The sequence below is a fragment of the Liolophura sinensis genome, chromosome 8 (genome assembly GCF_032854445.1).
Source record: "Liolophura sinensis isolate JHLJ2023 chromosome 8, CUHK_Ljap_v2, whole genome shotgun sequence".
NCBI classification, from domain to species: domain Eukaryota; kingdom Metazoa; phylum Mollusca; class Polyplacophora; order Chitonida; family Chitonidae; genus Liolophura; species Liolophura sinensis.
In genome coordinates, this window is record NC_088302.1 from 40,429,914 (window position 1) to 40,446,038 (window position 16,125).

The 16,125-nt window shown below is 36.5% G+C and overlaps 1 protein-coding gene across 1 annotated transcript in view; it reads right to left on the minus strand.

Annotated features, from left to right (window-relative positions):
- LOC135473897 (F-BAR and double SH3 domains protein 2-like) overlaps positions 1 to 16,125 on the minus strand; it is a 54,937-nt gene that overhangs the window by 33,832 nt on the left and 4,980 nt on the right. Inside the window, exons 3-4 of the mRNA XM_064753831.1 lie at positions 12,170 to 12,215; positions 247 to 332 (exon numbers count right to left, since the gene is read on the minus strand). Of these exons, the coding sequence (XP_064609901.1) occupies positions 247 to 332; positions 12,170 to 12,215 (132 nt within the window). The remainder of the gene's footprint in view (positions 1 to 246; positions 333 to 12,169; positions 12,216 to 16,125) is intronic.

The following is a 16,125-nucleotide window of genomic DNA, read 5'->3' on the forward strand; positions in this document are numbered from 1 at the left end:
ATAAATATATATATAAACAGGTTTGAACAGAGCATAAATGATACTAAAAAAGTACTAAAAATTTGTGAGGTAATGCGGAACTATATCAGCTTCATATAATGGTTCCCATCAACGCATGTACGCTATATGAATCTCCATTCACACTTTACACATGTAGGTTAATACAGCACGGTTTTGACGTACATGTACCTGGCAGAAGTTAAAGGCTGTGGTTGTATGATATGTGACCAATCAGTAAAGACTTACTTGTATCCCGTGCCATCACCAACGTTCAGTTCGGGAGGGGGAGAGAACTCTCTCTTTAACAGCTGACCGGATAGTTTGAGTAAACCCTGCAACAACAACAATATACAGTGAACTCTCACAATATACCACATAAACAGTGTGAGTAATCCAGTGAGTAAGCAGTAATAAGACATCAAGATATTTTAATACCTACAATATATATGTGTTACCGTTATTTTTGATTAGACATACATGTAAGCGCATATATTATGACAAAGAATATTAATACTATATAATTAAAGTTAACCAACTCCCAAAAGAAAATGGACTGAAGCATTTGAACTGTGTGTATGAAAGAACCAGGGCTTACAAAACAGTACTGACAACATGGTTCAAATAGGTTTACTACTGCAAGACAATTTATGTGCCCTAAAAAACAAAATTTTCAGTGGTTTCTTAATCTGACAGATGTGACATCAATCAGGCAAATATGACAATAAATGGCAATTTTGCTGAATGAATGAAAACTTGGGGTTTAATGTTGCATGCTGAATTGAATGCCAACAAAAATGTTACTTAGGTAGGTTGGGAGTGCAGCATCTTTTGAGGACATTCGTTAATGACAGGTTACTTAAAAGTGCTACTTCAGTCCTAAGAGAAGCTAAGCGGAAATATTAAAATGATATGAAGCATACCCTAAGGAACATAGCTAACACCTGGGTTCAAAAAGATTTACAACGAATAACACTACTTAACCCGTATAAGTGAAGATTCCTCAAAACGAAATCTTCGACAGTTTCCGTAAAATTTTCCTGATGTGACATGATAATGCTCTTTATGTGACGATGATTCAAGTAGATTTTACGTCGAGTAAGACAGTTATGCTGGAATAACGTCATGCGCGTTGGAAAGTGCGACGTCATTTGTTGCCATACATCAGGAATGGGTGACACCAAGCCTTCTTGTATGATGTCACACCAAGCAAAATTGGAAACGACAGAAAACTTTTCTTTCTGTACTAGCCTCCGAATATAGTGACGGCTGTTTTAATACACTGCTATCTTTTAACAATTTAGGAAAGCAATTCAGACTACCTCAATCCTTATCATTTAACCGTCCTATTAAGACTTTCAGGTTTTCACACTGTAGTAGCTCTTTAACTGATATGTGACTGAAGTTTATTAACATCTGAGGAAGTTACATGCAGAAGAGACAGAAAAATGATATTTCCATACCACATCCTTAAAAGTTTAAACATGACACTAGATACAGTGCTACTTCTTCAGAATTTAGGGGAAAGGTCAGATTATCTCAATCCCTATCATTTAATCTTTTTTTTCCCAAATGAAGGCTTTAGAAATGTAGAAATCAATATTTCTGGTCAGGTACACCATGGTACACATACAATTTAAGGCCTGCTATACTTGCACTTTATGAATACGAGTACAAATTTGGATCGGATTCAAGGGAAATCTATAATCTGATTGAACATCGTTCCGTTTGTCTTTGACCCGCAGAGTTGTTCATGGTTCTCTGCTTTCTAACAAACTGCTGAATTGCTCACTGAACTGTCACCCTTCACCCTTCATACACAGTTTATATACAAATGCTTTCTCTGTAGCAGATCATTTATTCTCACATTTTTATATTAAGACAAATTGACCACCTGCCAGAAAGCTGACCGACGATCACCCCCAAACAAAAACACCATAGCTTTCCGCAGTTAAACAACAATCCCACTGCCGACATCCCGGATGTGGTGGCACCTTTTTTGCAGCCCAAGGTAATTTGAACAGAATCTTTCACACTGATGTATTGGAGACGTCCAAATATATATATGTTTTAACACTCCACAGGCTCTAAATTCTAACTGATCACGATAAAATTAGGCAGATAATTTTTTTTCAATACAGGTCAGCTGAGCAAATCCAACTCTGCCACAAAGTTGCAGATGATGACTGCATCATCACCAGTGAAATATGAATGTTAATGGAATGTGCTCTTTATATTGTAAACTTGGAAGGAATTTACAGATGTCTGTTCAATTTTGTGCATAACTGGTCATCTGATTGACTTCCTACCTGTACATATATGTGCCAGGTCTATTAATTGCAGAGAATTGAATTATAAGTGCAGTGTTGAGTATTCAAAATTTACCTACTGCATATGCAAATTACGCATTGATGATGTCACAAATGGACAAGAATTAAATCTTGAAATTTTTTTTGATTATTGTTTAATTTCCCGGCGTGCAACATGATCATTATTCCCATTTTTTTCATTGATAGCATTTATTGTGCTGCCTCACTGAAATGACATTCTGAATACACCAGCCATACGCCCACCTATCAGTCACAGTATTCTGACTAGCTCTTTACCACAACAAGGATGTACTAAGATTGGCAAGTTTAAAATATCCTGCCTTATCCATCCCTTATAAAGAAGACTGTCTTTTAAATAACCATGTGATCATCACAGTACAATTATTTTGATGTTAAGCTTACACTGATTGTTTCACTGTTTTTTAAAGCCATACTTACAAATTTTTCACTGTATATACGATGGAGGTGTGATTTATGGGTTGAGTAAACTGCAGTGTTCAGAGAAAACCACATTATAAGCTTAATAAATGATGTAATAATCTGCCCTGGAACATTGTCTGTAAGCTGGTTTTGTTGAAAACCCTTCAATTATAAAAAAAAATAAATAAATTAAAAAAATTGCAAGATATCCCATAATAAATTTATCTATTCCCTGATCGCTCTTTGGAAGGATTCACCCATCAATCTCTTTAGAAATGAATATTTTAAATGAAAGAAAAGCTGAAGTTAATCATGTTCACACTTCAACTGAAATCAGCTATCTCCAACAGCCAAAATTGTTTAGGACATGAATAAAATACAACTCTATGGAAAGACTTCATTAAATTGATTTATCCCTTTATTAGGCAAGATTACACCATATATTTGAGGCTGAGAAAAACCACCAAACAGTAAAGTGCACGTACACAAGGCCGTGTAATTCTGAACACTCAAGCTACAGAATACGATCAATTTAGCAGAATAGCCGAGTATAGTATTTGGTACAGGAACGAGGCCTGCAGAGATCGTGCTATGCCAACACCGGACTACAGGCTGCTGAAGGTAGAGGTACATGGAAATGGTATTAAGGATCCAGCTGAGCGAACTGAAAACACCAGGCACAAACCCACAGGAAAATCAATGGGTTTCCTCTGAACCATTTACTGCACAAAAACCTGAAGAGTTTCTATAACTTATAAAGCCATGAATGGACAGCTCCAAGTGAAGAAGTCAACATGCTTTGTATGAACAAAAGCTTGGTGTTTTAATACCACTTTAGAAATAGGTCAGCTGCAAATCCCTTGTCACAGTGCTACTGGAGTAGGTATCATCATGGGTAAATTATTTTATCCGGTTGGGATTGAATGACCTCCCCAAGAATACCAGCAGCATCTTGAATCAAGGGATCTATGTACTGGTACATGTATATACACCACATCATATGTAAACATCTAAGCATACTACATTCCACTCAATGTCTAATATCTAAAATGTACATAAACAAAGCAAGTAAAGGCCTTAAAATGAAACTTTTGAAGCCAACACTTGAATAATTAATCTAACTTACATATTGGCCTTTTAAGGTGAACGAATCAATCAGAATCAAGCCAAATGTGCCACTTGAAAAATGCTAAATTTCAAGTGAAATACAAGTACTGCATGTCTTCACATGTATGAGGATTTACACATGTAGGCATTGACCACTAGCGTGTATACTCTGTACATGCACATCTATATGTCCATATTATTTACAATTTTACAAGTTTATGTTCATGTATTTATTTTTGTTATCTCAGCTTTATGTCAGTTATTCTCAAATCAGAAACGTACTTCCAAAACATAGCCAAAAAACAAAAAAAGGAATTAATTCATAAACAAGTCATAAATCACAAGTCAAATCACTCCTTGTAACCAAGCATTACATGCACAAATATAATTAAACCAATTATAAGTGCTACACGCCTTAATGGAAACATGTTTTCACATTTAATCTGATACACACGTGGCATTAAACCACAGAACTACGAACATGCATTTTTGTTTCTTAATTACCATGGCAACATATTTTTATGCAAGCGCTATAGACCTATTACATTAACTTCAACTTATGGGAGTAATGGTTGCCTCATATATAACTATACAATAAAGCGATAATCTAGCTGAACTGAAAAAACCATCACAGCTCAGTGGAAATCCATCAGTCCAGTGTAAACTTCAATCTGGAACAACTCAAGTGCATGATGATATTGTTACACACCAAAAAAATTTTTTAAAAAAGTAATTTCTCACAAAAATTTATATATAATCTGAACTGTACGACAGGCCAACAAAATACAATATCGCAAATTATTTCTGGCTCCACTGATAATGCCAATAATGAACACAAACTCATAACTTACTTACATCAGGTACATTATTTATGTTATCTATTGCAAGAGAGATGCGATATATACAAAAATCAGCAAACATCTGTCAGTTGACAGAAAATCAACCACTCCCATTTTCTTTCACATGACACCAGAGTGTACATGGACATGTATTGACCTGATTTTTGTTAATTCCAATTCTAAATGTTTTGCTTTTATGACAGCTGTCAGGTTTATGAATGCAGGAAACTGGAGTGCTTGAGTTAAACCACTGCCCTTTGCCAGGTACCTGACTAACCACCTGACTAACCACATGACTTAAAGTGAAAGACAGCACCTAACTAATGTTTATGCCCACTGAAAGATTACCATTCAAACTATTTTAAACGGGCATTAAATATTTTTAAAAATTTTTTTCAACCCAGTAAAAGTTTAATGAATCTTCGTCTAGACATAGCTTTAGCACGTCTCCACTATCGAGGGCAAGATAGTGTAACGTTTATTCTAACTCTCTGAATTGTTAAATACAACGTTAAACCCCAAGCACTCACTCCAACTCTCTAATTTCGAAGGCATTTTCTGAATAAAAAACAATCCACGCAGTAGCCTTTGACAGGGAAAAGTGGTGGACTTCCGTGACCTCAGAAATCAGACATACTAGAAAGATATTTTTTCCACTGCTTGAACTGTTGATACAGCAGGCCTACTATTTACAAGGAACTCCAACGACCCTGTTTCAATAGCCTACATGTAGCTGCAGATGCACAGCCAGGGTATTCCAGTCCTGGTTCAAGTCTCAGACTACGAAGGGGTTGAGATGCCTATTTTGACCCCGATTAAATGTTTACAAAACTACAATAGGATTGTTGTACAATTAGATTCATGATCAATTCTGAAACAAATGGAAATAAATCTAAGTGCCACTGAGGTGATTTAGACATTTGACTGTCGCTGGATTTTATGCTTCAGTTTTGTTGCGTGGCTCCTTGGATGAAAGCCTTCGGGTGAATGTGGGAAGGTTTGCCAGCAACCTGCGAATGGGCGTGGGTTCCCCCGGGCTGTGCCCGGTTTCCACCCACCATAATGGTGGCCGCCGTCATATAAGTGAAATATTCTTGAGTAGGGTGTAAAACACCAATCAAAAAAATAAAAAAAATCTTAGATGAAAGCAGTGCTGACCTAGTTATCGCAGATGTCAGAGAAAGCACCTCAGCTTGAACACAGCCTTTCAATAATTTTACTGTGTTTTATAAAAGAAAACAGACAAAAAGACATCCTTTGTATGCGAGAAAGATGACAAAGCAAAACTTAAATTCTTCCGTTGTAATAAATTGAGAGAAAAAAAAATTATATCTTAAGATTTTTAATTAATTTTAAGCGTTGTCCAGAGAGATGCCGTTTTCTCATCCACATAAACCTTTGGCATCTGTAATGAATTTTGCGCTGACTCGCATATTTGTTATTTAGAAACTGCTGACAAAATGCTAAAATGAACGACAAAAAAAGTATTTGGGTCATGAATGCACTTTGACGATATGCTATACTGTCTGACATAATTTGTGATACCATCGTTGAATATTAAACGGCTTGTAAATCACCTGATTTTATTCCTGTGGTGGGCTGCAAATGATACAGGCCTGCCCCAGAACACTTTGTGCAATGACCCTTCCGCTACACGAAACTAGATCTTTGTAAATGATCTCAAAATGATGTCTTATGCAATAGTTTGGTGTTATCAGATGTGACTTCATGGAGTGAATGGGTAAAGGCCTACATCACATCCTGGGCTGCACAGTCTAATAGCAACGTGTTTGATTTCACAAAATTCTCAAGATGGCTGCCTCAACTCTCACCAGCCATTTGTACAGTACTGCCAGGGCCATATCTAGAGTCACTTTGGTTCTGGAAAACGTTTGGGCTCCCGAACTGTTTGCCCCCCACACTAAACAAGCTGTATTAAAACTAACAAGTAAACTAAACAAAAATATGATGGTTTACCAATAAAAAGGTGAGTTTTTATATAAATCTCTTTCGTTCACAGACTTGAAACCTCTTAGAAAGCATCAATTTGAGTCACATTTTTAAAATTTCATTATGCACAGTCACAATGTCAACATTAAAGTTTAGGATCACAACCTTTATTGTATTCGATGACATAGCCCTGATTGCCATTTTGTTTTACATGTTATTCGGTGAAATCTCATTAAGATAATAAAGTATAATGCTTTTTAAAAACTTGAGTATCCTGCTTTCGATTGAAATATGTTTTAGCCACATGCTGTCTTGTCCTTTAAAGATTAAAAACGTCCTACTGTGTCATGTGACTTGTCAAAAGTTTCAGACAAATTTGTGGATACCAATTCCCATCACCTTCATACAAGCGCTGAGACGCTTAAAGTGAGCGTAAAGTCTGCCGCTATATATACTTAGAAAAAATGATATAAGGCACAGTTAACACAGAAAAATATGTAAAAAAATTCTATAAAGTTTTGAAAGCCGAGAAGATGAAGTTCAGCATTGGGGATATGGCACTGACGGACAATTCACTCCGAGAAGCCATTTTGTAGAAGCCCTTATGAACTTGGCCAATCACTAGTGCTGAAAGCGTCACGTGATTATTGGCTTTCATGTCGAAAAACTTATTAGCTCTCGATTGTCAGTGTGGTTTCTTATAGTGGATAGATAGCTATCGGGACAATAAATTGGATTTTGCGCTTAGTTTAGGTGTTAAACTAATGCATTTTGAGCTACACATTTATGAGCAGGGAACCGAGAATGACTGCGCGGGTCGCAGTGTGTACAAGGTCAGGATACCATAGTTACTTGTGATGGTGAGCTGGCAAGAAAACCGCCTCGGAAGAGTCATTGCTTGAAGACAAATATTGTTTGCATTAATTTTTTTTAGCAAAGTCAGATTTATTACGATTTAAAATTTATCTTCCCCAAATCTGAAAGGGTCTGTTATCAATCAGAAGGTCCTGCTGTGTTCAGTACAGCCAGCTAGGTCAAATGCTTGCACCCATGCAGGACATGGATGAGCAGGACCGCTTGTGTCCACGAACATCGCTCAGACCGAGTGCCAAACTAAACGAAGCATAGGGGCCTTTGGAATGGGACAGAGCTGATACACTTTGGTTGGGTACCAGGTGTTTTTGTTTGTATTTTCTCATTGTCACATTTTTTAATACCGATGGTACGGGAGAGCTCCTAGGCTTTGTGACGTCACTCTAGATAGCTACATGTATAACATGGCCAAATGGCATCACCAAATGAGTGGTTAGATATTGACTATTGTTTGCTATTTATTTTCAGTGTCAGTGAACCAATACAAGCCAGGAATAATTATGTGGTGATGTCAGGATATTGTAAAAGTCCATTGTCCTTCAGATGATAAACATTTACAACAGTTTATAACTAGTACCAAGGTTGACAATGACTGTGAGACAGTGGTATGTGTATATCCAGTTACTAACATAGGTTTAACCAGACGGGTATATGAAAGACTATTCTTACAAATCTAACATTGGAAAGATAGGGGAAAAAATTTGCAGAAAAATTGGAAATGAGACCAGATTTCAAATTCTGTTTAAATATATGCTAGCAAGTTGTGTATGATAGCTGTTATATTTGCTCACATAACGAAAAAAGACAAACACAAGGGATAATTGAGGGATCAATGTTATAGTTTAACACAGACAATAAATAGCTCAATGTGGTCACAGCCGTGTATAATCTAACAGTGTGACTCTTACTAAAAGCAATGAAAGCCACATTGGTAGACTTATATGTACATATAGTAGAATGTGTTATCCACAGGAAAATCTATGCATCGAAACAGACATTCGTATACCAGCCGTCAACCAATAAGAATGTTTCAGTCATTTTTTAAGCACATTTAATTATAGAGAGGTTGCATGTGATGTCATCACTTTGGCAGGACAATAGCCCAGTAGCCATACTGGAGTCCTGTTAACATGGGCTGCTATAGCCACAGTACTCCAATATGGCTACCAGAAGTAGGTCATGTGACCCTTCTATATTTCACTTATACCATGGCAGCCATCATTATGGTTACAGGAAACTGGATTGATCCCCACCATCCACAGGTTACTGGCAGCCCTTCCCAAGATTACACAATTCATCCATCATGCTGCTGAGCTGACCATTTAGTTGTCTGTGTTGTGTACTGAATAATACAAATACATGTATGTGCAACAACTCAAGCCAAAGAGAGATAAGAAGAATCCTTAACTTATCGGCCAGAATAGATCTTGGTTTCTATTGGCACATTCACAGAGACTGGAAGCGATCTACTTCCGATGGTTGCGACCTTGAGGGACTATCATTTCACCTTGAGAATATTTCTATATATAATTTGTACGATACCAATGTCTTGCTATTCTACTGGCGTCAAAACATGGCCATGATTTCTCAAAAGACTCCCCCAGTAATGGAACCCAATTTATTCTGACCTCCATGGGAGGATTCTGGCTTCCAAACAGGAGGAGCTACATGTATGATATCTGAGGTGTGCAGTTTAAAGACAGAACTTTCACAAGGCGCACATGTGTGAGTGTAATTCTTCAACCTTTTCGTGTGTTTGTAAAGAAGTTTATTTAAATGTATTCTGAAATGATAAAATTATACTTTTTGTGAAGCCCTGAAAGTGGCCAACCCAACAAAACTAATGTAGACTCAAAAATCAAATTTAGCGTGAAAGCTGATCTCTCGTACATGTATGCAACAAAGGCTGAGGAATTAGGGTACATGTAGTTGTATTTAGTCATTTACATTTTAGACAAAAAGAAAACACTAACGTTAAGTATATGTTAGATGAAAGACCACTGAACACAGTCCATAAAAATAATGTTACTAATTTTTTTTTTTTTTTTTTTGTAGAACTTTCATGGTACAACATATCTGAAACAATGGCTACTATGACGGCCTTTTCTACATGACCATATTGGGGCCATCAACATCACTTGATTAGGTTTTTGTCATTCAACACACAGACTACTAGATTTCGTCATGCAAAATGTATATATACAGATCTAGGAATACATTCACGGATTACACTTGGAAAACAAACTATATGTATTGCTGACGGTTTGGTGCCTGACTCTGGTTTGAAACCCGCAGTGGTCTCAGCCAAATTTCAGCACTAGAATCTGTGCTATATTCAGAAAGTGTAATCCCTATTAACGATAATACTGTTACTTAATCCACTTTCTAAATGACATCTATACCTATCTACATGTATTACAGGTAAAAAATATGGATTTGACATCACTGATACCTTCTGGGTCACTACAAACCAGCAGAGAATTTAATCTTTTAAAACCATTTTATTAGGTTGGAAAATTCAAAAAAAAAAAAAAAATTAAATGTTTTCTAGCACAGTGTTTAATGGTCTCTCATCTGATATATACTTCACTGTAGTGTTTTCTTTGCATTTCAGTGTCTACTAATTACTGTACAAGTACAGCAACTGAGGAACTTCAAAGCATGTTTATACATGAGTAAATTTGTAAATAAGCATGACGGTGTGTTATTCTAGTCTCATAACGCTGCTTAAGTAACCTGGTATTAAATTGATTTGACTTGTGAACTGCTGTTTATTGCGAGGTATTCAATGTTTCAGTAAACAAAATGCTCATGTATACATGTCAGAATGGCCTAAGAAAACAGTGTGCATGACAGACATACAATTCCCTTTAGGCTCAAGTCTTACCTGTGATACTACGCTACCTGGCTGACAATTAAGCTATTAAAACTGTGTATGGTAAACATGAAATAATCTGAGATATAGACACCATTATCTGGGATGAAGGCAAGCTAATTAACCACTAAGACAGATGGATGGGTGGATGTAGCCTCCTCAGTGTTATGTACACACATAGAAGTTCGCCATCCCTGGAAGCCAAGAGTAGAATGAAGCACAGCTATATGAACATGTCAGTTAGTACCCTAACTGTACATCTCATCTTAATCTGCTCACCCCCTGGGGCAGGGTTTTTCCCCAATGGTAGCAGATTAATTGCATGCCTGGGTGTTAGCCAATAATCGGGGATTGTACACCAACCAATGAAGCGTCAAATAAGTTTTGTGGTTCATCATTAGTTACAGCAGGCTCATTAGAGAGGTCAGGGCCATGGACATGGAACCTCAGGGTTAGATACATGGTCTTTAATAAGACTGTATGTCCTTCACAAGAACTTTTTCCAAAGAAAAGAAATTAAAATAAATGGATCCAACATACAAAAGAATCAAATGAAGTTCTCTTAACCCAATCCCTGAATACTGCCTTCCCAAATATTGACCAAAAAAGTGTCCTTTTAAGCGAAAATAGATCACCTTCTACTGAGTATACTTTGGGATCAAAATAAAACAGTACCTGACTGACAAAACCTAGATTAGAGCCTGAATCTGCCCTTGGAGAGTAGTATTTTGACATCTTTGATGCTTCTGCACGTGTTCAAGAACCCATTGTAAATCTGTTGTGTGATTTGTTCACAACTTTTCAATCCTGTCTGCTGTTTTTTGCTTACATTTACATACCGGTACATTTGATTAATTCTTTCTAGAAAATCAAATAAATGGCTCTGCACAACTTCCTGGATCCACCACTCACAGAAATGGTACACGCTACATATATATTGTATGTACACAAGTACACCTAGTATGCCGAGTATGTCTGTATGTATGTTAATCACTTATCAATAAGTCAATAGTGCACTACTGTCTACATTGGTGAATAGCGAGTTAGTACTGGGGCAGGGGTATGGCAGAGTTGCCAGATCCAAAATCAATAGTGTAACATCTTCAACTGCCCAGCTGACAGTTGTCTGAGAGCACAAACTACTAAGATAAGGACAAAGTCTGATGAAAATCTGGACCACATCAAAGCCTAGCTGTCCTCAATACCAGTGTCACTAATCTATTGTCTGTTCAACATTGTAGATGGTATAATTAAGAAAAGATGGCCCAGTTCCAGGAACCTTTGGAAACCATGGACTTCTTCTCATATAAATGACTTAAATGCTTGTAGGATATACAGGTAATTTTTGTGATAGCATTTTTTTTTGTTACTGATAAATCAGTAGATAAAGAATTTTTCATTTGAAGTGAAAATCTTACAAAAATACATATCTTTTAATGATATCCATACTTTTGGCTGCTTTTAAATTTACACATACCACTAAATGGTTTTCCTTCCTAAATTCATATTCACATCTAAAACCAGTGATACAATTCATTAGACTCACAAGCATTTATTTTTTTATCTAATTGTCACTTTGTCACACTCAAGAATTTTGCAAGATAAAAAGTAGACTACTTTCAACTCTGGTACACAAGCTTCAGTTTCATGAAGAAAATAATTCACAGTTTTCATATAAATTATCTTACAATTCACAATTTTCATATAAATTATCTTACAGTTCACAGTATTCGTATAAATTATCTTACAGTTCACAGTTTTCATATAAGCTATCTTACCTGAGCATATTCCTTCTCTAAAACGGCCCTTTGTTTACTGTATGTCCTGTAACAAATAAATACAAGAATCAGTAAAATGAGAATTGCCTTCTCTGTCTATGACATGTTAATGAGTAACGCCATGGTTTTCCTTCAGTCAATTACAATCAATATAACATGTAGAAGTTTATTCAGTACTGAAGGATCACTAATTCGCTTAATATACATGTATACATGATGGTGCTGTGGTCAGTTTGGAAGAAACCAGAGTGCCAGGAGCAATACCAGGGCGATACTTAAAGCCATTTTAGTTATGGAAAATGTATGGGCCCCTAAGCTGGAGGCGTTCAAACTAATCAAGCTGTAATAAAACTACCCAGTAAATTTTATTTATTTATTTATTTATTTATTTGATTGGTGTTTTAGGCCGTACTCAAGAATATTTCACTTTAACGGTGACGGCCAGCATTACGATGGGAGGAAACTGGTCAAAGCCCAGGGGAAACCCACGACCATCTGCAGGTTGCTGGACCTTCCCACATACAGCCAAAAAACCAAGTAAACTGAACAAAAATATGACGGTTTACAAATAAAGTTCAGTTTTCATACAAATTTATTTCACCACTCAACAGTTCTCAGAAAACATTATTTTGAATTGCATTTTATAAAATTTCTTTTAAAGTCACTTTTCAAATTTGGCATCAGATCCTTTTTTTTTTCTTTTTTTTTTTTAAGATATTGCTTTCCATACCACAGGCCTTTGGCACGTATTTATTTATTTATTTTATTTGATTGGTGTTTTATGCCGAACTCAAGACTACATGTATTTCACTAATATGACAGTGGCCAGCATTATGGTGTGAGGAAACCCAGCAGAGCCCTGGAGCAACCCACGACCATCTGCATGGTCCTTTGGCAAAGTACTAAACTCACAAAATCTGCCACATGTTATGCACAGGTTTTCACTAAAAGTGCAAGAGTCAAGTTTCAGTCATAATCCAGGAAGGCATGTGGTATCCAACAACCTTCATGACAGACCACATGAGGTTTACACTAGTACAGTAGCTGAAATTTTAATCAGTGACCACACAAATATGTATATTATAAATATAATATAATAATATACTATAAATATACTATAAATATGTATTTATTTTTGATTGTACATTTGCATGTATGCATATATATATATAAACTGTATACATGTATGTCCATGTATCTTCATTCAAAAGATGGTTTGCTTTCACATATATATACATTATGTACATGAATCATTATTCACAAGATGGTTTGCTTTCACATGTATATACATGTATGTACATGAATCATTGTTCATAAGATGGTTTGCTTCCACATATATACATGTGTGTACATGAATCATTGTTCACAAGATGGTTTGCTTTCACATATATATACATTATGTACATGAATCACTGTTCACAAGATGGTTTGCTTTCACATGTATATACATGTGTGTACATGAATCATTGTTCACAAGATGGTTTGCTTTCACATATATATACATTATGTACATGAATTATTGTGCACAAGATGGTTTGCTTTCACATATACATTGTGTGTACATGAATCACTGTTCACAAGATGGTTTGCTTTCACATATATACATACATGTATATACATTTAGCCTGTAGCCACGTGAATGTACAGGGCTTGATGTGGGTACCCTTTTTAGTCACAAAGCTGTCAGTTTCAAAAATTTTATATACATGAATAAAACAAAAATATGAAAATGTTATCATTTGGGATCCCAAATTTCTCACCCCAAACCCTTTTGACAGGTTAAAAAAGGCTCAAGATCAAGCCCTGCATGATGTACATGTATGACGATATACATGAATGTCACGCTCAGACTGCGTGCAGTAGACATGTTTATACATGAAGCTGAGCACTGATACTGGGATATCCATCATCAAGACCTAATGCCTCATAACTTAAGAAGATAATCATAGAGCTGTCATACGTGCCAAAGACAGCGTTAATCTTCCAGAACAGAGTATATAATCTGAGCTAATATCCTGTCTAGCTGGCCGGTCACTCTGTACCCTTGGACCCATACACATTACCATGACCAGTCAAAGATCTAATTACCACTAGCCCAGGATCAAGTACAGGAGATTAGCCAATTGGATTACAGTACTAATGGGGGAATCAGTGTGGGAATGGCAATACATGATGTCTGGACCAAGAGCCTGTAGTAGACATAGATGCCTCTGCTTTATAGTAAGATGTCAGATTTCACCTTTGTATACATGTAGATCATCTATGCTACACATTATATATGTGCTCTACAGAGTTTTCATACAGGAGGACTAGAAAAGAAATGTTTGCAGCTATAAAATTCAAGCCAATTTTTAACCACCTACATGTATATCCATATTTGGGGCATCACTACAGTAGTTTGGGAAAGATAGCAAGCAAAATAACAAACCCTTATTATGTCCAAAACAATTGGTTTCTTTCTTGTTCTTGCCATGCTTTATGACATCTTATTTTGTCTTCAGCAGGGATGGTAAACTCTTTATTCAAACAAACTGAACAGTGCAAAGTGTTAAATGGGTGCTTTTTGGTTTGATCTGATTTGATTTTGATTTGATTGGTGTTTTACGCTCTACTCAAGAATACTTCACTTATACGACAGCGACCAGCATTGTGGTGGGAGGAAACCGAGCAGAGCCCAAGGGAAACCCGTGACCATTCGCAGGTTGCTGCAAGAAATTCCCATGAGCTGGACTTGAACTCACAGCGACCACATTGGTGTGATCAGACCCTGACTCAATTTTGCTGCTGTAAATGGCCCAAAATTTTGTCCATGACTACATTGCTCATTTTTCCTAATTATGAGAGTTCCACTGATCTTACTATACACGCAGAACAATGTTTTGAGGTTTGTTTGCGGTAGGATGATATCATAGTGGAAAAAAGTTAGTTTCCGTACCAAAGTAATGTATAATTACATTTCAATGTATTCTACCACCTTAATGCATTAGCCTCAATTAATCATAGAGTGATATTCAAGAGTTTAATAGAATCCCGCGCATTTCACTTCTGTTCATATTTTGAAAAAATACTACTTGCCAAATGTGCAGCACTGCAATATATTTACACTTCAAACTCTTTTGTGTACACTACTTTCAACAGCTTCTGTAAAACGCATCTTCTAATTTGATTATGGAGATATGGAGATATATACAACAAAATTTACACCATTTTGAAACATGGATAACTTCAGGAAGAGGTTCTCAAGAAAAAGACAGAGATTACTGTTTACAAATTAATTAATAATCAGAATGGACATAACTGAAGTCCTAAAACACCATCCACTTGAGATGAACTAACTGTACAGGAAGCATACATAAAAGTGGACATGTTGTACATCTTACCTCGTCCTGTTGACAGCATACCGTAATACACATACAGTGCATCAGTAGCCATGAATGCTCAATACTACATGTATGTACATACAGTCATGATGCAGTGCCAAAAGAATTGAGCAAAGGAGTGTCAGTACACATTGGGGACAAAAATCCAGGCAGCCATGTCAGCTTTAAGTGTTCGGAGTTGTGGACAGAAGACTCCAGACTGCTACACTTTTAAAATTTTATTTATATAGATTTAGCTGACTGTTGTAAATTTATACCTTTAACAGCAACTATTTTAGCATAATGGGTTAACAATTTTTTTTTAAAGTGAAATACCAAATTTATTATTGCAGATCTTAATCATACTATACATTGCTTGAAGAGTACTGGGTGTATAATTTAGTCATTTGATTTATTTATTTGATTGGTGTTTTAGCCGTACTCAAGAATATTTCACTTATACCACCGCAGCCAACATCATGGTGGGAGGAAACCTGGCAGAGCCCGGGGCGGGGGAACCCACGACCATCCGCAGGTTGCTGTCAGACCTTCCCACTTACAGCCGGAGAGGAAGCCAGCATAAGCTGTACTTGAACT